This window comes from Taeniopygia guttata, chromosome 6, assembly GCF_048771995.1.
Source record: "Taeniopygia guttata chromosome 6, bTaeGut7.mat, whole genome shotgun sequence".
NCBI classification, from domain to species: domain Eukaryota; kingdom Metazoa; phylum Chordata; class Aves; order Passeriformes; family Estrildidae; genus Taeniopygia; species Taeniopygia guttata.
In genome coordinates, this window is record NC_133031.1 from 29,568,818 (window position 1) to 29,590,512 (window position 21,695).

At 35.7% G+C, this 21,695-nt stretch overlaps 1 protein-coding gene across 5 annotated transcripts in view; it reads left to right on the top strand.

Annotated features, from left to right (window-relative positions):
- The window catches only part of ATRNL1 (attractin like 1), a 427,695-nt gene that overhangs the window by 76,529 nt on the left and 329,471 nt on the right, over positions 1–21,695 (top strand). For all 5 annotated transcript variants that reach the window (XM_030276507.4, XM_002186719.7, XM_030276506.4 and 2 more), the window contains exons 11-15: positions 6,607–6,691; positions 8,309–8,517; positions 10,689–10,807; positions 16,048–16,180; positions 17,429–17,610. In XM_030276507.4, coding sequence (XP_030132367.4) covers positions 6,607–6,691; positions 8,309–8,517; positions 10,689–10,807; positions 16,048–16,180; positions 17,429–17,610 — 728 coding nt within the window. The remainder of the gene's footprint in view (positions 1–6,606; positions 6,692–8,308; positions 8,518–10,688; positions 10,808–16,047; positions 16,181–17,428; positions 17,611–21,695) is intronic.

Genomic DNA, 21,695 nt, shown 5'->3' on the forward strand with positions numbered 1-21,695 from the left:
GTTACCCTCTCTTGCATATTCCCTAACTTTTGATAGGCATCTGACGGTGTGAGCCATTGATTTTGTTCTCATTTCAGTTTACATGTGGATTTAATTTTTAATGAAACAGACCTCCTTTCTAATTTTGAAGCATAGTATTATTTATTGGTCTACATTTATTTGTAAATGTGCACTTACAGATCAATAGTGTGAATCATAAGATCTGAATTAATGTAACTTTCTGACTTTCACACCCCGGTAGTTTTTTATCATCTTTCATGAAAATGCTTTATGCTAGGTTTTTTCTTAAGTAAAACGATATTTTGATGTCTAGTTGGTTATATTTAATTTGGTATTTGTATTTTCTTGCAAGTCACATTCTCCATGTATTACGAAACTGATGAAGTACAAAAGAAGTGGATGTAGTAATCACTCTTTGGATGTAGTAGTAATTAATCTTAAAAAATGGACTATATGAAGATTGATTTGATTCCGACTTGATTCTGTAATATTCATTTTACTAACTTAGAAACAAAACTCACAGCACACATTTGATAAAAACATTTTTCAGAAAACTTGAAATACTTTATGAAGAATTAAATAATTATGCAATAGGTATATTTCAGAATCTTATTTACTTTGTATCATGAGTTTTTGAACAATACTTGGAAGAAAAAAATATACGATGCTATCAGCATCACATTTCCTAGATACCTTGCAAGTGATGGAGTGTTAGCCTTGTCTTGTAAAAAATGGGTGCTGTCTAGAAACCAGCTGAATCCTGGAGATAGAGCCTATGCTATTTATGTTCAAGTTGGGCTAGAGAGTACTTTTGATTATCTCTCTTATTATATGTGACACAGCCCTCTGGATAGATTGCTTTGGCTTTTTATTACCCATGAAAACTCTGGTTTTCATATTAATGTGGAATAACTGTTCATGTGGCTTCACTCAGTCAAGCTTAGCTTTCTGAAAGGTTGGTTTCTAATGCATTTGGTAATCCACACTCCTCCTCTAGTCCAGGCACAGAGATAAGTATCTCCAGAGAGAAATTCATTTTACCAAGCTTAGGACAGAGTTACCTTTTCCCGCTCTGCTTTTCTGAGTCAGTCTGCTCTGTCAGTTCTGAGCTTAGTCTATAACAAGTTTTAGACATTTAAATGTGCCATAAGTCAAGAGCTCAGTTTAGTAATTTCAAATACCTACTGCATATTTGTTAAAGGTGAAGACACGGAGATGGGGAGACATTAAAAAAGGTGCTATGGTGCTGTAATTTTCATAGTTTAATATTGCTTGATGTATTTACTTATACAGCAGTAAATACATGCATGATAAGAAGACTGCTGCATTGAAAAACAAAAAAGAGCTTTAGAAATCTGGCCTTGGTATACTTCTGTTCTACTTTGATTTCTTTACCACCAGGTTTTCCCTGGGTTTCTCTGGAAGCCCCTGAAAGATCCACAGAGGGTTATTCTTGTAGAGGTCAGGTATTTTCTAACTGTGCTGTTATTGCTTCATTAAGCTGAAAGAGGAAGCTTGGCAATGGGGACAGTCTTGAATGCTGAGGTTCACCTGCAGTTTTCTCTATGATGGTTATGGCTTTTCTTTACAAGGGTCTCCATATGCTTAAAACTTCTATTTCAGTTCCAATCAGATCTTAGAAAAGCAATTTAGATGATATTTTAAGAGTATTCACATGCAAAATTTGCAGATAAAAATAGATTAGATGCACAGAATCGGAGTTTAAAACAGATTCTAACTACTGAGATCAGTATTAAAATACAGTTAAATAAAAGCTTTTTTTGAAGACTAAGGATATTTATTTTAGTTTCTGTCCTGAATGATGCAGTTAGTAAATATATCTCTGCATGCCTAGGTTCCTTAAGTTTGAGTTTATGAAGTATTCAGTCTCAGCCCTTTTGCTCCACATTTGACAGTTGCTGAGGTGTCTGGATACCCTTGATAGGTACAGAGAATTATTGACAGGGCATCTCTGTAAAAGCCAAAACCTGAAATCCTGGGAACATGGCAGCTGTTTCTGTGCTTTCTCTTAGTGGTGGTTGGAGTTCTGCATTGTTTGGATCTGTGGGAGAAGTGCAATAACCCATATGTTTACACTAATAATATACTCCACAATATTTCTTTTGTTACTATCTGGATTTCAGTTTATTATTATGGATTAAATAGTATGCAAATTCAATTGCTTATGAAAGACAATATTGCATGTGAAATATTAAGTTTCTTCTAGGGTATTCAAACAAAGCTTAGAAACATTCTCCCGTTTTGAAAAAAAAACTTCTAAAGTATTTCATGAGATTGACTTTAGTTCCACTTGTAATCAAACATATTGCTTGTATTTTGTAATAAAAATGAATTGTATATTTGTAATTTGTTTGCTTGTAGGGTAAATTGTTTCGCCTCTAGTCTTTGCCTTTAACAAAATGAAGTATTTTAAATATCTATGAATTTTTTTTTTCCAATATGAACACATCTATTTTTGCAGTTCTCCCTGTTTCTGGAGTTACAAATGGATATCAATGTGTCATCACAAAGAAAATGTAAATCAGTGCCTGTGAAAGATTAAGTTTTATGTGTTCCTAAGCACTTAAGTTATAAATGCAGTTTTGGTGCAGTCTGTAAGAGCAATTACCTCCATATTGCTGTGCTATTAGAAGAGCAAAGCCATAATAATATAATGCACTAATTGCTCCTTTTAATAGCAAAGCATGAGGTTGTTATTTCTTTATACTGCTTGGGGAGTCACTGTTATATGTTTAGACTCTGCTGTAGATGTTAGTTCTAGAGTTTAAATTCGATTCATGCTGTTATGAACATACTTGCCATTGTGTTTTTCTGAGAGTAAGGAGATTTTTATTATCTGATTAAAGAAAAATATTTATGAAGTGTGGAAAGACTCAGAAAATAAGTTTTCTGCTAGTACATAACTTTCATGATGTTTTAGCTGTTTTTGTTCAGTGTTTCGTTGTCCAGAGTCATAAATGAGGACCAGACAGAAGTATAATGATGTCCATATGTTGTGAACCAGCATTACTACTTTTACAAAAGAAAAATGAACTTAGTAATTATTAAAAAATTTTAAAGAGAAAATAGAAGCATAAGCTGGCATTGGATTCTGTGTAGCTGCACTGCACATAAGGCTGCACTGCATTGTTGCAGACTGTGATTGAGCAGAATAAATACAAGTTTAGAAATTATTTGATAAATCTAAGCATAAAGTAGTGGCTTCACATGCCTTCTCTTAAGGCTCTGAATGCAGTAAGAGGTTGTCACTAAATGTGCCAAAATAAAAATGTGATTCTGGAAGTGAAGTATGGAACATTGGTTGCCTCTTTTTTTAAAGACTGTCCTAACAACTTTTGCTTCTTATTTTTAACAATACTATTTTTTTTCTATTTTTTTCCTCTGTTCAGTCACATTTTGGTAAGCCTAATTAGTTAAATTTTTAAAATCAGATTCTGTGTTCAAGTATTTTAGTGATGCTATAATGTTCATTAGAAATTATTTGGCTGTTTTCTTTTTGGGGTTTGTTTTTAAATTTTTTTCTATAATATCATACTGGGAAGCCTTCCAGTAGTGTATGAATACTGTTGCAGCATTGACAACTTTCCTGTGAAATGTCCAGGTCATCCTTTCTGATATCAGTAATGCAGTGTGGCCAGTAGGTTGGAGATGAGATGTGCTGAGGCTTGACCTGCTGGAGTGAGGGCTCTGGAGAGCAATACCCTGTGCAAAGTTCAAGTGGGAATTTTCTCAGCCAGCATCAGCTGGATTGCTTCAAATCCAGAGTATTTCTGTGGTGTTTCATCACAGAAATGTGTGTGACTGGTGATTCTCTGTCAGAGCCACTTCTCTATCATCTGGTAACCATTTAATCTACACCAGGGAGGAGGATAAAACTTTTTCTTTTAATGTTATAACGTGGTACAGCTTATTCTTAAAGCAGAAGCCTTTGTAATTGAAAGAAAATAACCCCTTTATTTCTCTTTCTACTTTTCAGTGGCTAAAAATTCTGCCAATAAGTTTAAAATTAATAGTATTGTTTCTTCATCTGCTTAGTAACTGGTTCTATTAAAACCAGATTGTGCTTCCACATGCTATGTGCTGTACCTGGTTACAGATAGAACAGATACAGCTATCTTCCACTTTCTATCAGTAAAATGCCTTGAGGGTATAACATTTTATGGAGGAAAATACTTTATTCTTTGCTGCACAGAGTTTACCATCATTATTAGACTTAATATAATACAAACAACACACAGAATGCTGTAATATTGATAAATCATGTTGTATATAATATTACATCTGCCACTGGTAATTTTTTTCCCTTGGAATGATACAGTGAAGTCTGGAAACTTGAGTGCTTAGAGTTGTTCAAAAGGAGTTTGAAGATGATGGGCAGGGATGAATTCTATTTGATTCTTTACTGAAAAATACCAGGAATCAGCTGGCAAACTATCTGTATTTTGTATTAATCAATTGTACAGAGAAACTCACATCAGGAATTGAAAGCTGAGCAAAAGTATTTTTCTTGCACAGTGCTCTGTTCAGTGTTCAGTAGTCATTGAGAAATCTAGGAGGAGATAAGAGGGGAAGCTATTTGTAATAAGCTTCCCTCCCTCTTTTTTTTTCTTGTACTCTGTTGAAAAGATCTGCCAGTTTGAAAAATACCATCAGTAAGAAAGGAATTATTATATATCCAGCCCTCAGGGGTTCCTCATCTGAAAATCAGCCTTTATTATGGTTTTATGGTCTTCCCTTGGTGTTAAATCCCATTTTTTCTAAAATAAATTTCTAAGTACAGGAAAGACTATATATTTACATTCATAATGTATATGTTTGTAAATATAAGAAAATTAATGTCAGCATGTCGCAAGATCAGGTGAAAATTTAGTGTGAGTTTTAAAATCAGGTGGAAATTTAGTGTGGGTTTCCTAAATTCTTTCCTTTACCATCAAAGGCACACAAGTTCATGCATGCTGTGTCTGTTAATGTGCAGTGACTTAAGAGCAAGAACTTGATTTTAAAGTGTAACAGTAAGATTTTGCTGGTCAATTGTTAAAATGCTTGTTTTTGGTTGAAACTGTTTCAGGAACATCTCTCTGGGATTGTACATACCTCCATCACTTTATTTAAATAGAGAAAATAAGAAAAGAGCAATTGTGAAAGATGAAATGTATTAATAATTCCATAGTGTTATGGTAATATAATGTTAACAATGATAGTGATAGAAGGTAGGAGTTGAGAAAGAAGTAAGAATTTAGGGTGTATTGCTCCTATAAGGCTATGCATGAAGCTTGCTGTACTTTCTTCACACTGCTAATTCCATTGAGTCCACCATCTATGTCAAAATTATTGCTGTTTGAGCCATCTGCTTTACTCTGGTAATAATTTGCTTTTAGATTTTGTTTCCAGTTTATAAAGAGGTGTAATTTTATTTATCACAGCCATGGTCTCACACTGGCTCTCTTTATGGGCTCAGGCTGTGATTTGGTGAAAGCACGAGTTGATTTAGTGGTGTGGCTGCCATAGCTGTGCCTTGCTATCCCCTCCTGTGTGCTGAGTCCCTCCTCGTGTGACCTTGCACCGAGGTGTTCCAGTGTGCTTTGCTAACTGGATGCTGACTGCACAAGGTGCTGCTGTCAATAATTTTGTAATTCTGTGCTGTGAATAATTTTCTGCATTAGAAGTGCCAGAACAGCAGCCCTGGCGGAGTTGAGCTGTTCTGACAGTGGGAACGAGACCAGCTTGGAAGACTGTTCTTCCTGGATTTATCCATTTCTGGTTTTTTAAGCTGGGGAGTGAGGTGTTATGACCTGACTACTGAGAGATGCCTCTACCCAAATTAAAGTGCAAAAGCCCTGTACTTTCCTTGAAGTTTCAATCTGTAGGGGCTCCCTATTTCTATTACTGTGGGTTTTGAATATATGAAGTCAGTAAAGTTTACGTAGGAAATAATGAAGAAAAGAGTAATTGTTCTAAATAACTAAAACTCTCATCAGGAAAGAAAAATTAAACCACACTGAAACCACATTTGTGTACAGCAATTAAAAAAAAAAAATAAGCTTGAATAATTAATTTGATGTGGAGATCCTGATTCAGCATTCCTCTCCAGTATGTGGAAAGTAATTAGTAGCATACTTAAATCAAGATACCAAAAGTAAGACAATAATGAGATGGGTTGCACATCTGGAGGAGTGATAGTTTATCTTTAAACACTTAAGAACTAAGTTCACTGCCATAGATATTCCATGAAATACTTATAAATTGAAACCCTTTAGCTAATTTGAGAGTGTGTAAACATGAGGGCAATATTACTGATCCTTTGATAAAAAACAATGGCCAGGGTTTGTTCCTGTGGGTGTTGAAACTGGCTGTGAAGGCAGACGACTGTACATGTAATAAAGTGACTCTTCTGTGAATGTCCTGCGGTCTTGATAAATGTTAGGATAGATCAGTGTTGCTGACAGGTTTTTGAAGCATCTACTCACAAATGCATCTTAAAGCAGTTGAGTTGATTTATCCTTGAGTGGTTAAAATATACTTCACATGTATTTTGCCGAAAACTTTTCAAATTATTTGATATATGCTTGTTGTTTTGTCTTTCAGCTTGTGATGAATGGAAGATTTTACCAAAACCTAATCTGCATCGAGATGTCAACAGATTTGGTCACACTGCTGTTGTCAGTAATGGGTAAATGAAGTGTCTCTTAAATTTTCCTTGCCATTTTTCTGAAGGAAAAACCTGTAGCAGAAATCACACTTAAGTGAATATGGTTCAATAACAGATCTGATGTAACTTATTAAAAGAGAAATAATGCTCATCAGGTAATCAGTACAGCTAATTCCCAGTGTGCTGGGGATATGTTCAGTGACAATTTAGGTGAACATTCCAGAGGACTGAGGTGTTTTCTCAGTATTGAGGGCTACACTGAATTTCATATTTGGTACCAACTATAACCCTCCCTTAGGTGTGATGGCGGAAGTCTTTTTCTCTTTGCAGTATGCTATAATTCTTCATTCTTCTACAATTATAAAATAACCATGTAACTAAAATTTGCTGGGAAAAAGGAGAGATTTTGATGATACTGATACAGTTATCATCTTTACCACCTGAAGAAGGAAAAGCCTGCCAGCAACTAGATGATATTAAGTTGGTAAAGTTGTAGAAAACAATAGTCCGGTTTAAAGAAATGTATGTTGTTAACTTGTCTCAGCTTTTGTTTTGCTGGTTGCCAATTGGCCTAGTATCTGAAGTTGCAGTACTGTAGATCATTGTACCTCTTCTACATTATTCATCCCTCTAATAAAGTCAGTACTGAAGTATTTGTGGGCAACTTATGGATCCTCTATATAAGGATCCTGTATAGGTCAGAAATGAGGTAATGAGTAATGCTACAAATAAGAGTGTGACTGCTTTTCACAAAAACAGCACTAAATTGTAAGTATGTACACAGAGCACTTGACATTAATCAATGAACAGATTTACTTATTAAGACAAAATTGCTTCAAAGTAATGAATTCAGCATCTGATAGTTTTTCATTATGATTTGTGTGTTTTATGCCATCTAAGCTGTGTCTGATACTTTGAGAGCTGTCACTTTCTATGAACTACATTAAAAATGTTGTTTTTTTTTTTTAATTAAAAAAAAAAAAGTGGTATTTTTCACAGGGTTTTTGGTACCAAAACAGTGCAATACAAGACACTCTCCAGATTTCTGCTCTTAGTAACTCTGTGATTAATTCTGTTTTAGCAGTATATCATACAACAGATATAGAGGTTTTCTATTACTATCTCTTACCTGAAACTGTTAGCTCCTAGTTTTAATGAGAAGGGTGAGGATTCAGGTTTAGTCTTTTGCTTCCTGTGTCAGCACCTACTGCACCAGAAATGTTACTGAAAAGAGATATCCATCTTGCCAATTGTTGCTGCCTGTCTTGAAAAGAGTGTTCTTGTTTTCAGCAGGCCAGTATTTCATGCTCTCATATTCATGTTCTCAATATTTAACTGCAAAAATGAGTGCATTCTTCCAAAGCTCTTCATTCTTTTTTCCAGACATTGGATATGCCACTCCCTAATCCATAAAGAACAAGGAACTTTCAGCAATTTTTTTGCTACTCTCAACTTCCATGGAGAAAAAAATTGAAAAAGGAATCAATAAAGGAACCACTGATAGAGTCTTTATTAGAGAAAGAATAAGATTTTATTTTAATGATAATATGTGGATTTTTAATTGTGCATCAAGACAGATAAGAAATCAAGAAATTGGGACTACAGTAACAGTTAAATTTCCTTGCTTTTTCCCAATAGGTCCATGTATATATTTGGGGGTTTTTCAAGTGTTCTATTGAATGACGTCCTCGTATACAAGCCTCCCAACTGTGAAGCATTCAGAGATGAAGAGCTGTGCAAAAATGCTCGTCCAGGAATAAGGTGTCTATGGAACAAGAAACATTGTGAATCTTGGGAATCTGGACATGCTAATAATATCCTTAGAGCAAAATGTCCCAAGAAAACAGGTAAGTGAACTCTAGTCAGGTTTGTAATGCAATATAGGAGATGGGTGTGGGTAGTCCCCAAAGAAGCAACCATGTGGAAATGGTGGCTGGAACGTTAAGAGTGTTCCCTCGTGAGAATACCCAGTGAAAGAGATGTAATTTTTTAAAAATATCATTCAGTTGTGGAATCCTTTTGTATTTTGCATGCAAAGAAGTAGATGCAAAAGAGCACAAGTTTAAGGTGCTAAGGCATAGCAGAACAGTGAGAGCACAAATAGGCACTGCAAATGATACCTGATGTTATGAGCATATGGCACTCCCATACCTGTATGTGCCAGTAAGAGAGGAAAGCTTCACTGCTTCAAGCAGATTGCCTATGAAACAGAAGCATTTGTAGAGAAGAATATAGTACAGGCACAGCTGGAAAAAAACCCGAGGCAAACAAGCCCTTTGCAGTGTGTCAGATGGGTTCAAGTTTGTCATATGAATTTCTCTGTGGCATTGTGATAGCTGTATTGTTTGAAACAGCAATTTGCTGTTATGAATAACTGTTCCAACCTATTCCGAAGCATTTTGGCTTGTCACAAATAAATTGCTTGTGAAAGTGTTGTGCTTATATGTCACATGGACAGAATATTTATCCCTGCTACATGCACCTACTATTTTTTCTGTGCATCTTTCCTTTCAGCACAGTGCAAAATTGCTTCCCAAACTTTGGCTGTGTGCTGTATGTACAAACTGCCATACAATTAAACTGCCAGTCTGTGTTTAATGTTTGTTGAAAAGTTACTAGCACTGTTATTAATCAATACTTCAAGACATTTTATTTTTCTGATAGCTTTTACTTGTTTCTAGACTGGCTATAAAGTCTCAAACTCAGGAAAAAAAAAGGTGCGTCATATAAGAAAAACATTATCCAGGTACAGTTTTCTGGAAAATAGCTTTTGTACAGTTTCAGAACTTCTAGAGATCTACAGTCTAGAAAGTTTCATCTATATTGAAAAAGAAAAAAACCTTGTGGCATTATATTCAAAAGTAATACAGACAAAAGTGGATTTTATAAAAAGCTGATCATAGCAACAGGTGTTTATAAAAGCCAAAGAAAATAAAGCACAGACAGGCTGAAAGAAAATAAAAAAGTTAGATCAGTTTCTCAAGTACAGGTGTTGCAGTGGAAATAAAGTACAACTCAACTTGGAAGAAATATGGTCTGTGTAATTCCAGTTCTGAAGAAGTTGTGTGAACTGCACTGCTTCACTGCTGTCAAATTCTTCCAGTATCAGGTGATTATTTTTTGCCAAAAGCCAGTTTTTCATAAATTCTTTTACATTACTTGGCTCAGTTATTACCTGGTTGAGAGTATCATCTGGGAAACTGCTGATAGTCAATATTATAGGATAAGCAGAAATTTTAGTGGTTTTCAAAAAATCGATTCTTGGATGACAGAACTTCCCTGGCAAGAGAATCTTTTAAGATTGCATGTGCCTGAAACTAAAGAAGCCAAACCAAACAGGAACTGAACACAGTAATCAGCATAGGAGATTATACAAATTCTCCTGTGATTTTTAAAACCTTACCTCCTTTAAATAGAAGTAATAATTTATGTCCTAAATGATTTTACCTAACCTAAATTTTAGTCCAAGTCCTGTTATTAAGAATATAACATTAACTCTTTTTCAAATACTTTTTGTACCTAAAGGACAGAGTTTTAACTTACCAGTCATTATTAGGTTTATAAACTAATTTACAAAGATTTAAAATGTCCATGTGTAGCTCACATATGTCTTAGATTGTTTTAATTACTACTTTTGTCTCATCTTCTTGCATAGCCATCTAATATTTCTTTAGAATCCTATGTTTGAAGAAAATCTTTTTTCCATGTTAAAAGAGTGAAGGAAAAATACTTAAAAAAAATTTTCATACAGTTAATTTTTGCATTGTGTTAAGAGAGCTTGCATGCTGCAAATCAGTGAATATGAGACTTAGGAACCTTCAAATAAAATTGTTACTGAAGGAATTTTTAAAGGACTAAATCCTATTAACTGAAAAGAATTAATTTCCTACAGTAACTTAAACCCTTATGAATGGCTAGAGTTCAAATGAAGGCTGTAACAGGAAAAGCTCTGCGGAAGTGTCAGGAAGGTGGCGTTATTCTCCTTGTGTGGGACGTTTCTGTTTGGTTTGTGTGGCAGCTGCTGCGGACGACAGATGTTACCGGTACGCGGATTGCGCCAGCTGCACCGCCAACACCAACGGCTGCCAGTGGTGCGACGACAAGAAGTGCATTTCTGCACACAGTAACTGCAGCATGGTGAGTCCTCGCAAATCTCAGCGTCTTAGCAGTACTTCTCCTTTTCTAGGGCTAGGAGATTAGTAGTTGCTTGTTTTCAATAAAAACTTGTTTTCCAGGCTTTTGAGCTAATAGTGTTGCAGAAGGCAGAGTTAGACTACAGCAAAAAAAAAAAAAAATCAAGTATTCTTCAGTGTTATGTTGCCTACTATATATTTCTAAAGACAATACTATTATCTCTTAATTAATGTCATTCGAAAAGTCACAGAGTTATTATTAACTTGGATTTCTGCATATGTGGTGTACAGTAGACAGGCAGAAGCCATGGAATCCCATCAAGTGTGCTATTTGGTTTTTCTCCTTTAAACAGGACCAGGCCAGTCTCATTAGTCATGGTCTTCTGATCATTGATCATTAGAAATGGTTTTCTTTGTCATGGAGTCGCTTGTCATCTCATTAAAGGAACAGGAGCTTCTGTAACCATGAGGTCCACTGGCTTGTGATAATTTGGTTCTGATCTTTTTAACTACAAGCCATCTCATACAGATTCATGCAAGTTTATAGTTTTCCCCTTTTAATATTGCCTAGTGCCATGTTTTATACTTTGTAATAACAAAGTATAAAAAATGGCACTAGGCAATATTAAAAAGCTGTTCACCAGCTGCTGCATCTCTTGCTTGTTCATTTGATTTTTGTCAAGCTTATAATAGTGTTTTAGCATTATAAATTTTACTTCCTTACAGTTTTCAGCTATCCACAGCAACTTAGTTGTACTTGAGTTCAAAATCCTTTCTTGACACACTTTCATTAGTAAACGTATCTTGGTCTCTGGCTTGAACCTGATGCAAATCAATCTTGTTCTCCAGACAAATTAAGGTGTGAGTTGGATTGATTGTGACTCAAATCTTGCCCGTTCAGAGTGAGCACAGCCAGCTCTAATCACTGGCATTTGTGGCTAGTCACTACTAATAAAAGCAATGCAGACACAAATTCATCAGTAGTCATGTTATAAGTCTGTCAGAGGGATTTCACATTCCAGGCACTAATGCTTAGTTTCCTTTGTGATCTTCAAGGGCCCTTCTTTTCCTGACACATTGTTCTCCATTAGGTGCTAATTTTCAAACCGTGGTTTTCAGCTCTTGAACAAGGAATAGTTGCTAAGGAGCAGACCATCTTCATTCCTAATAAATTATCTCTAATAAATGCAGAGCACTAGGTATTTTAGCACAACCTTCTTGGTTCAGTCTCCTTTTTTGACAACCTTTCATGGCTAAGATTGTCAGCTTAATTACCAGACAATGCTCCAGTCTGCTCTGTATAATTTCCTGTCTTTTATTTAGGGTTTGAAGTGGATAGTAAAGGCTATTAGTGTAGTCACTGAAGAATTGGGTAGCAAAAATTCATCAAAATGATTTCTGGAAAGAGGTGCTGTCATAAATGGAAGGTGGCTGTTGTAAAACTAGTCTATTGGCTGTGAGATGATGGAGGCAGAATTTTGCAGCTTCAATAAAAGCCACCAAAATAGCATCAACAGAATGGCACCATGTGGAAAACCAGAATGAATCAGGCTGATTATCCATTTTCATAGACTGCTACTTCTGGACTAGGCCCACAAACGAAAATGTTGTGACAGCACTGTGATGGTAATATGGGATAACAAGCTGTAGACTTAGGAACATCACAAGGAGCCTTTGCAGCTGTACAAAGGCCTTGATTTATGACTTAGATCATAGAACTCCAGATGAGAATGACAATAATGTTTTATAATCTGCTGCTGTTGCCTCAAGGAAACTGGCCAGTTTGCTGTAAACCAGTTTGGCATTGGCCTCATGGTCACAGATACCTGCAAAGCCAGTACTGCAAAGCCTGGCTACTCTGCTGAATGGGAGGCCTGTAAAATATGAACATTTCCGTGAAATAACTCTAGTTGGACAGATGGACTTCATGAGTAGTGCTATTCCATTGATGATGCACATTCACCTGCCTTGGTCACCCTCTGTGGTGAGCCAGCACATTAACAGAATAGTGTATTCCCCTCTTGTGCAGACTCATGCATCATCAAAGTATAGATCATGTATATCACACTCATATCTGATGTAATTTCAAGCAGAGGTTTGCAATGCCTGGTTGATCTGGATCTGTTTAATATGTTTATGAAACTGTATTCACCCTCTGTCTGCACATAAAATGCTTTATCTTGCATCCCATGAAAATGATACTCCCTTGCTGCTGATCAAATTGTGCAGAAAATTGACTATATTTTATAAGGGAAACAAGTCTTTACCAAAAAAAGAAAAGGAAAAAAAAAAAAAAGGCTTTCTGGGAGAGGTTAATTTAATTTTAGATTGCTGCACCTTTACAAGATGGCATTTTTCATGAAGTAGTACCACAGAAGAGTAAGCTCCTCCATGAAAGCCAAATCTTTGACTGAGACCAGCCACGCTCTTGCTGCAGGAGTAGTCTCTGAATTTCTTGTGTTGGTCCCCACATGTGCAATACAATAATGCCCCAGCTGATGGCAGTTACCTAAGTACAGCCCAGACTGGTATGTGATTTAAGAGTTCTTTATCTGAGTGTGGCAACAAAAAAATAAACATTGTCAAATCCATGAAGGGAATGATAAAGAGCATTTTGCCAAGGAAATGGGATACTAGAGGAGGCTTCAAAGAGACCTATAGTCTTACATTATTAAATAATTTTACACAGTGCCTTAAAGACAAGAATCCCTATTTTTTTTGTTATGTTTGCATCACTTCCAGAAAGCTCCTTCTTTCACAGAGGAAGTCCTTGTATGATAATACCCATAATAGTAATCATGGCAATCTGTCTACACTTGAGGAATTCAAAGAATAGTCAAGAGGAAACATATAAAGTAGTAGAAGGAAATATGAATAGAATAAAATTTATCTTGGAGGAAACAAAGAAAATTTATGAGGAAGAAGTACCCAATAGCAAGTTTTCGTAGTAGCTTCAGGGAAATAATAGTGAATCTATAAATTAATAATTTACATTTACACTAGGCAAACTTGACAAGGTTATACTGTTAACCTTAAAAAATCCAGGAGGAGGAGAGAGGTACATAATTTAATAGTGATTTCTGAAATTCTAAGATAAACTACTGTAGTATTTTCATTCTCCAGTAAATATTCAGAAAATCACTGCAGTTCATAAGTCTGTCTATATACTACCATATCAGGATCAGTACTTAAAAAAATCTAAGTAAATCAGACACGAGGGAGGCTTTATAAATAACATGATTTACTCATGCTTTGGTGTGTAAACATTATAAATATCCTACAGCAATATAGGAGTTCTGTAACAGATGGACTGTCATCTTTCTGAATTTCATTGGGTTTGGTAGTTTTAAGTTATAACCTTAATATTGTGTTAATATGAATTACCTATTGGATTCACATCTACATTGAACTAATGAGATTTTCAGGCAAGCAGTGTTTAAATTGGATTTAAGGGAAATAAATGCTGGGAATAAGGGAATACAGCAAAGAATATTATTATAGAACAGTCACTAGTACTTTGAATTTTATTTTAAACATTAAATAACCAGTGCACAACAAGCTTCATGATTCGAAAGTAATAGAGCAAATATCTCAGCTTAGGTGGACAATTGTAATCTGTATGTAATACCACTGAAGAGTATATAATTTAAAAAAGAAATCTGAATGCTTAAGGGTATGTCAAAATGAAATGCTAAAAGTGAGTTTTAGTTGAACTATTGTAAATGAGCAGATGGTGGTTACTTGTGCTCTAAAATTCACTTTAAAGCATCTCTCAGGAGGTTTTGTGAGTATGTTTCATGACTGAGTGAAACTAAATGTGACTTTGCACCAAAGATTTTTTTTGTGCTTTACTGTTGTGTGCATTTTTGGTCTAGATAGTAATGTCTGTTACTTGCTGGCATTGCCTTTGGCTCTGTTTCGTCTTGTGGTACAGATGCCTGCACCTAGACCTGCTTCTCTGGTTCTTTTTGCTTCACAGTAGCCTTTCCTATAGAACAGAAAGAAGTCAGGACCTCTGAAAATAAACTTACTGGTAGGCATCTAATCCATTAAAGGCAAAAAGTAAAAAGAAAATAAAATGCCTCTACAGCAGTGTTGTTCAGCTGGAATGAAGCTGGTTCTGTGTGAGATTGAGAATTCACTTTCACAAATGCATTATTTCAGGACTTTAAAAAAACAGAAATAAAAGGAGACAGCTTTTCTCCCCCCTGCCCTATCACTGCCATATTCCAGTACCAACCACTGTGCAACTTATGGTCACGCAGTACCTTTAAATGTTGTTTAATCATACTCCTGGAGACTAGTAGAAAGGAAAGTAACCAACATTTTCAATAAATCATGCATTTGCTATGCAAGTGCAATCCATTATTGCTGCCATGTATTATTTTAATCTTTTGTTGTTTATGAGAGACAAGACTTGTTAGGGTTTGACAAGAAAGACTCCCAGAGGTCCCTTCCAATCTCAACTGTTCTGTGAGTATAAAGCTGTCTTGCATTAGGACTTACTTTTAATTATTACCTTGAAATTAAGTTGGTAGAGAGAACCTTATAGGTGAGCAGATGAATTGGCTGAGGATTTAGGGCAGTTCATTAAATAAGGTATCAATACAACATCTTAATTAAAAGTACTATGCAGGGGGAAGAAAGATTTGTGTTCAAAATGTCTAACTTGGAAGACCTCAGTTTTCAGGAAAAAAACCAAACACCAACCAAACCCAATAAAAGCCCCCAGGTAATAATTCCTTCAGTGTTTACTGCTTTTCTTGTATACTAAGGTACCAAAGGAATAAAGTTATCCCCAGTTTTATGTCATGTGTGGAGCATTCTTGCACCTTCAGTCTGTTATATGTAATTATTTTGCGCCTTATGCCATTTTTTAAGTTCTGTATGACTATTTTTCTTGCTTTAACCTGCATAGGATGAAATAATTTAGTGAAAGTATAACCCTAAACTATCTAAGATAAATACTTTATTTAGATTTTTCAGCTTTTCCTGCTCTCTGTACAGGGAATTGGCCTCTTCAATTTGACACGCATAGTTGTGTAGAACAAGTGGGGTGATTTGTGCTCCAGTGTTGCATTCTGCATCTGGTAAAGGATTCTAGATAAGGAGCTTAAATTCAGCCTACTTTTAGGTGGCCACGACTTTTTGGAAAGGATCTACCTCCTCTGTATTTTCATTTTGACTTCTGTTCTTTTAATAGATGTCTGCTTGAGATGCTGCTTTGTCTGTTTGTCTTTACAGTCAGTTAAAAACTACACGAAATGCCACGTAAGGAATGAGCAGATCTGCAATAAACTGACGAGCTGCAAGAGCTGCTCCCTGCACCTGAACTGCCAGTGGGACCAGCGGCAGCAGGAGTGCCAGGCACTGCCCGGTAAGGGGACACTGCTGCTTTCAGAACACAGAAAATGTCCCCTGGCCCTGCCACAGAATGAGAGTCTGCTTGCTCACGAGCAGACATGGGTTTGTTTTATTCATGCTCGCTCCTCTTGGCTTGGTTTGCCTGTCCAGGTGAATCCAGATGTGATTACAGCCCTGACTGGGGTATCAGTGCTACCTTTGATCGAGTTAGGGCAGGTAATGGCATTAGTGAAGGTGTAATGATGTCTGGGTGTGTACAGGCCAGAGATGAGCTCTGAGTGCAGAGCTGAACGGCCACTCCAGGGCTTTTACTGTTCCATGGACACTGACATTGCTACTTTTGCTAGCTGGGGTTTTACCTTAAAAGTTATAATTCAATTATATTTCAATTTTACTGGACAGATAGGGCCCAAGATCTAGTTTCTTGATTGCCTAATGTTGGTACTACTATGAAAGCAGTGAATATTAAAATACTAATATGAAATATTCTCAGAAGGTGACTGTTAACATTCTTAAATAGTATTTATTTTGTATTCATAACTGCATACATGGAGTTAGATGTCAGAACCTTTTCCATTTGATCTTTATGTCCAGATGAAGTTAATGAATACTTTTTATTACAGATATGATTCATTAAATAACCTAACTTATTCTCTGTAGTTCAAAACTGTATTTATGTCATCTTTGTAGATTGACTATAACTGTTGCTCTTACTTATCTTTTAATAGTTACCTGTGTCTGAGTAATGCTGTAAAATGTTGAAGAGAAATATTTTCTGGGATGTTATCTAAATTTTCAATCATTTGGACTGCACTGGTATTTAGGCAGATATAAATGCAAAGGTGTGATAAAACAAGGATAATGTAAAGTTGTGATTTCTTAATTCTAGGAGAGTTATCAGATTTTGAAATTTACATAACAAAAGGAGTTGTTAAAACTATTATTTATGTACATAATCTTATCTTAATATTTAGTTGTGCTCAATTCTGAATAGCAGGAAGAAATAGTGGCATAAAAATATTATGCTGAAACTTAGCATATATCTTGTAATTTTTTTTTAAGTTCTTAGAAGCTGCTTTCTGTAACAATACAGTATTCTGTGTGATGATACTTGGTATTTCAGAATTTATGTGATATGAGAAGGGAAATTGAGTGGGGATGCATTTTGATTTATAATCTCAGGAAGATAAAATTCAGACTCCCTTGTGTTTTTTCAAAAGTTTTTTTAAAATGAGCTGTAATCATATGCTTTTTGCACCAGCTCACCTGTGTGGAGAAAGATGGAATCACATTGGAGATGCCTGCCTCCACATAAATTCCAGTCGGGAAAGCTACGACAATGCCAAACTGTATTGCTACAATTTGAGTGGGAATCTTGCCTCGTTAACAACCTCAAAAGAAGTGGAATTTGTTCTGGATGAAATGCAGAAGTATACACTTCAGGTAACTTGAGGAGCTGTAATTGGTGCTTATGTGAAACAAATTGGCTTTGAGAAATCTCTTCTAGGGTTTTATTCAAAGTGAGGAAAGTTTATGGCTTCAAAGAAATGTGCTAAATGGTGCTAAAGACTGGTATAAGTCACGTGTAGCATATTAAGGTTTAAAAAAACCTTAAGATTTAAAACAAATCACACAGCAGCTCCCAAGGTTTCCCCTTACCAGATTTAAATGCTAAAAGTTTCTGTTTACTTGAAAGAGAGTATTTGCTCAAGAGAATGGCTGGAACACTGATTTTGTGTCCTGCTTTCAGCTGGGATAGAGTTAATCCTGAAATTCAACACAGGCAAAGGCAGGGTCCAGCAATAGGGATAGTGCATAACCCCATGCACAGGTACAGATGTAACTTCTCCAGAAAAGGCAGTTTCCTTTGCAACTGGTTTGTGAGATCAAAGGGTGACAGAGAAGCTGTCCTAGTGTGTAAAACATGTAGCAATTCCCTGCACAGCAGCACTGGAATTAGCTGGAGCTAATTAGCTTTCTCTAATAATGGTGGAGGGAGAGAGAGAGCTGAAAACTCTTCTATGCCTCTGGCAAATACAGCAAGCTGCCACCAGAATATTCCTAAGAAAGTGATCCATGTTCTTTTTTTGAACTGTGGGACAAGAGAAGGGAAATTACCTGTCTCTGGGTGGTCAGGTTCAATTTTTTGACAATTAAATATTCAAATGCTTATTGCTGTGTTTAAACATCATTGGTTAAAGTATATGAAATGTAAGAATGCTTAGAAATATGAAACCCAGCAGTGCACACTCAGATGGGCTGTTTTAGCAGAGTAGTATTCCGATTTTTACAAGCAAATCGGTTGTTCTTACCAATGGACATTATTGGGAGTGTGTATTTAGTTTTCTAGAACATGCAGCACTTTGTCTCTATAAAATCCTCAAATTTTTAAGTAGTTTAGGATTTTACAGTTACAGGAAAATGAAAGATAATTGTGGATAATAATTAGAGCTTATATCAAACTAATATTGATTTATGAAGTTATTTTGCTGTAGAGGAATTGAGATCATTCAAAGGAAATAGCAGTTAAGGATTGCTTTTATGTTATTACTGAATCTGAGAGCAGGAGGTTAGGGACATATATTGTGGACAAAAATATTCTATTATCCTTTTTAGCATTCCACTGCAAAATGCAGATTCAAACATAGGTTATGTACTTGAGGTTTTTGTGATTTTTTTTTTTTTCCCAAGTAAATGTAGGGACTGGACAGAGAATGTATATTTTACTAGAAAGACACTATTTTTCTATCTTTCGCGAATGACGGAGAGAAATCATTCCATGCCAGAAGTTCTTCCCTGATACTGTATTTACTGCAACCCTGAAACACATTTTGTCTGTCCACTCTTTGATGACTTAATGTTAAAGATGCAATTGAAACAAAAACAACAATAAAATTATGTTGGCAACATGATTGCTATACTTATTTATTTTGTCACCTTTTTTCCTTTTTGTTTTCCTTTCACCTGATTCCTATTAAAATACCGCACAGGATGCCTTCAAATCTAATAATGTGTGATAGATTATTGATATGACTGATCTCAAGACTGTCTGCCTTGAGGTGTAGATGAGAAATAGCTTTTTTACTGTTAAAATTTTTCATACATTTCAGAGCTTAGAACTTCTGCAAGGTGACATCCTGCTGAGCATATCTTTATTTAAATTAAGTACATCCTGAGCCAATGTGGTGATGTAAATTTGAGATACCTCAAATACAGTTTAAGCAATTGTAGACAAATGTATTCACTTTAAAAAATCTATCTTGGATTAAACAATCATTTAGCTGTCAGAACCTCTAATGAAATTCTGCCATGAATTATCCAGGTGTTTTCAGTGGCAGTTAGAAAAGAAAATATTTTTTCATTCATATCTGTCTGTCCAGCTGCATTTGCTCAGTGCAATACATCCTAAATGTGTTATCAGGTGTGACAGAGGCTCTCTGAAACTTCTTGATCTTTTTTTGCCTGTCTTTCCCTCTCAAACTGCAATCATAATGATATAAAGAGCGAGATTTCATTTTAGATGGCTTTTTTTCTGTAACAAGTGCTGGTGGGGAGTTCACAAATGGAGTCAGAGCTGCTGTAAGGTGAACACCATGGTTTTAATCTCTATTATCTGCAGTAGAGTTTGACTTGGGGGGTTAAATGTTGAAGGCTTTAACATCTTTAGCCTGGGAAAGAAAAAAAGGTTTCAGTTTCACCTGAAAACAAAAAAAACTTTTCAGGATCAATGAATGTGTCAGAGCAGCATTTGGAAATAAGAATATGATTCTGACTTTATCTCCTTGTAATTTGGTATGCTTATGCTGAGAAAAGGAAAGCAACTTAGGTAGCTGTTGTGTATTTTACAAACTGTCAAATAGTATCAGTAAATCTGCAACCTGGAAGGACTTCAGCATGCTTTATTGTTAACAGAAGCATCATGTGATTTTGTAGATTGTTTCCTAATACACAAAGTCCCTCTTCTGGAACAAATTTAGGACAATTTCTTTATCATGTTTAGAATAATACATTGTTGTGTTAGGAAGATTCCGAGGGAGGGGGCTGCCATTGTCTCCGTACCCTCTCCAGACCTCGTTGTGTATGAATAATTTCTCCTAATCCCAGTCCTAAACTGGAAATCAATAGGTTGCCTCCTTTTAAAGGATAAGGAGAAGAATCATTTGGTAATAAAGAAAGGGAGAAAACAAAGATCTGTGTGGTATGAACTCAGAACACTGTTGGATTTGCAAACGTATTTTAAAAGTACCACCAGCAGTATAAGTTTAGTTTGCATTGTTCATGAAAAATAAATTCTGTCAGACAATGCCAAAGTAAACACAATGGATAGGCTGCAGATTCTCACACTAAAGAAAAATGACACTTAATGTTTTTTTCTTACGTGCTGTTATTGACCTAGTAAGCAAAATATTATGAAAGGGAAGATTTGAATTTCTCTGAAAAATAGATTAAACAGCAATATGAGGTTAATTTACTATTCCTGCTAATATTCAAATGTTGTATATTCATTTAAAAGTGCAATTAGCTCTCTTGGGAGTTTGCTTGCAACTGTGGGATTTAACTAAAAATAATAATTTTCTTGTTAGCATGCAATAAATTCTGAGAAGATTTAGTTTTGGTGTAGTAAGCACAAAGAAAGAACAGTTTTACACAAAGCCTTTCATTATATAAACTGTTTGCAACTTTTCCTTTGACTCACTGTTCACAAGGCTAAGCATCTTTTTTATAAATTACACTTGAGTGTAGGTTGCAGTTAATTAGTGAGCTTTGCATAGCAATGTTATTCCTTGTTAGCTCCAAGTATTCTCTGAGGGCCCTGTGTTTCTGTGGTTTTATAATGTGTGTGATTGTGGTGAAGTTGACATCTACTCTTGGTTTCTGAATTACTCCCTTTAGAACAGCTTCTATCAGTCCCACTTCCCTATTGTGGTTTTAGAATTCTAATAAATTATTTTACTTTGTCTCCATTTTAAAGTTGCTGCAGTGACTGTCCATTAGCTCGCCTCTGGTTTAACTGTCTTCCTACATTCAGGATTAGGGAGCTCAACTCACTTTTGGATGCCTGAGAATGCAAATTCCCCCCTAAAATTTTTCCCTATAAAGAAGAAATTACAAGAAGAAACCAAAGTCCCACTGAAATACTAGCTATAATCTCTGTAGATGGAAACTGGGGAAGTTCTAGTTTTTTCAGTTTGCCAGGTTTTATGTTTTTTCTAACCAAATTGACTGCAGAAAAGTTTAATACGAGTAGGAGAATTAGGTGTTCTCATGACCTAACACATGACTCCTACTATTAATTGCATCCAGGTTGCATTATATGTGTCTAGTAGATCCAGAGACAGTTAAAACTCATAAATCTTGCTTCCATTGCTCAAAATGTGTCACCCACTGAGTAAATATTTACAGAACATGGAATGTGCTGGTATCTGGCACAGTCAGAATTGATGCAGTTAAGGAATGGAAAACACTGCATAGAGCACATTGTTTCTCAGCACGGAGCTGCTTTTTCAGGAAGTAGTTTTTTTTGTTCA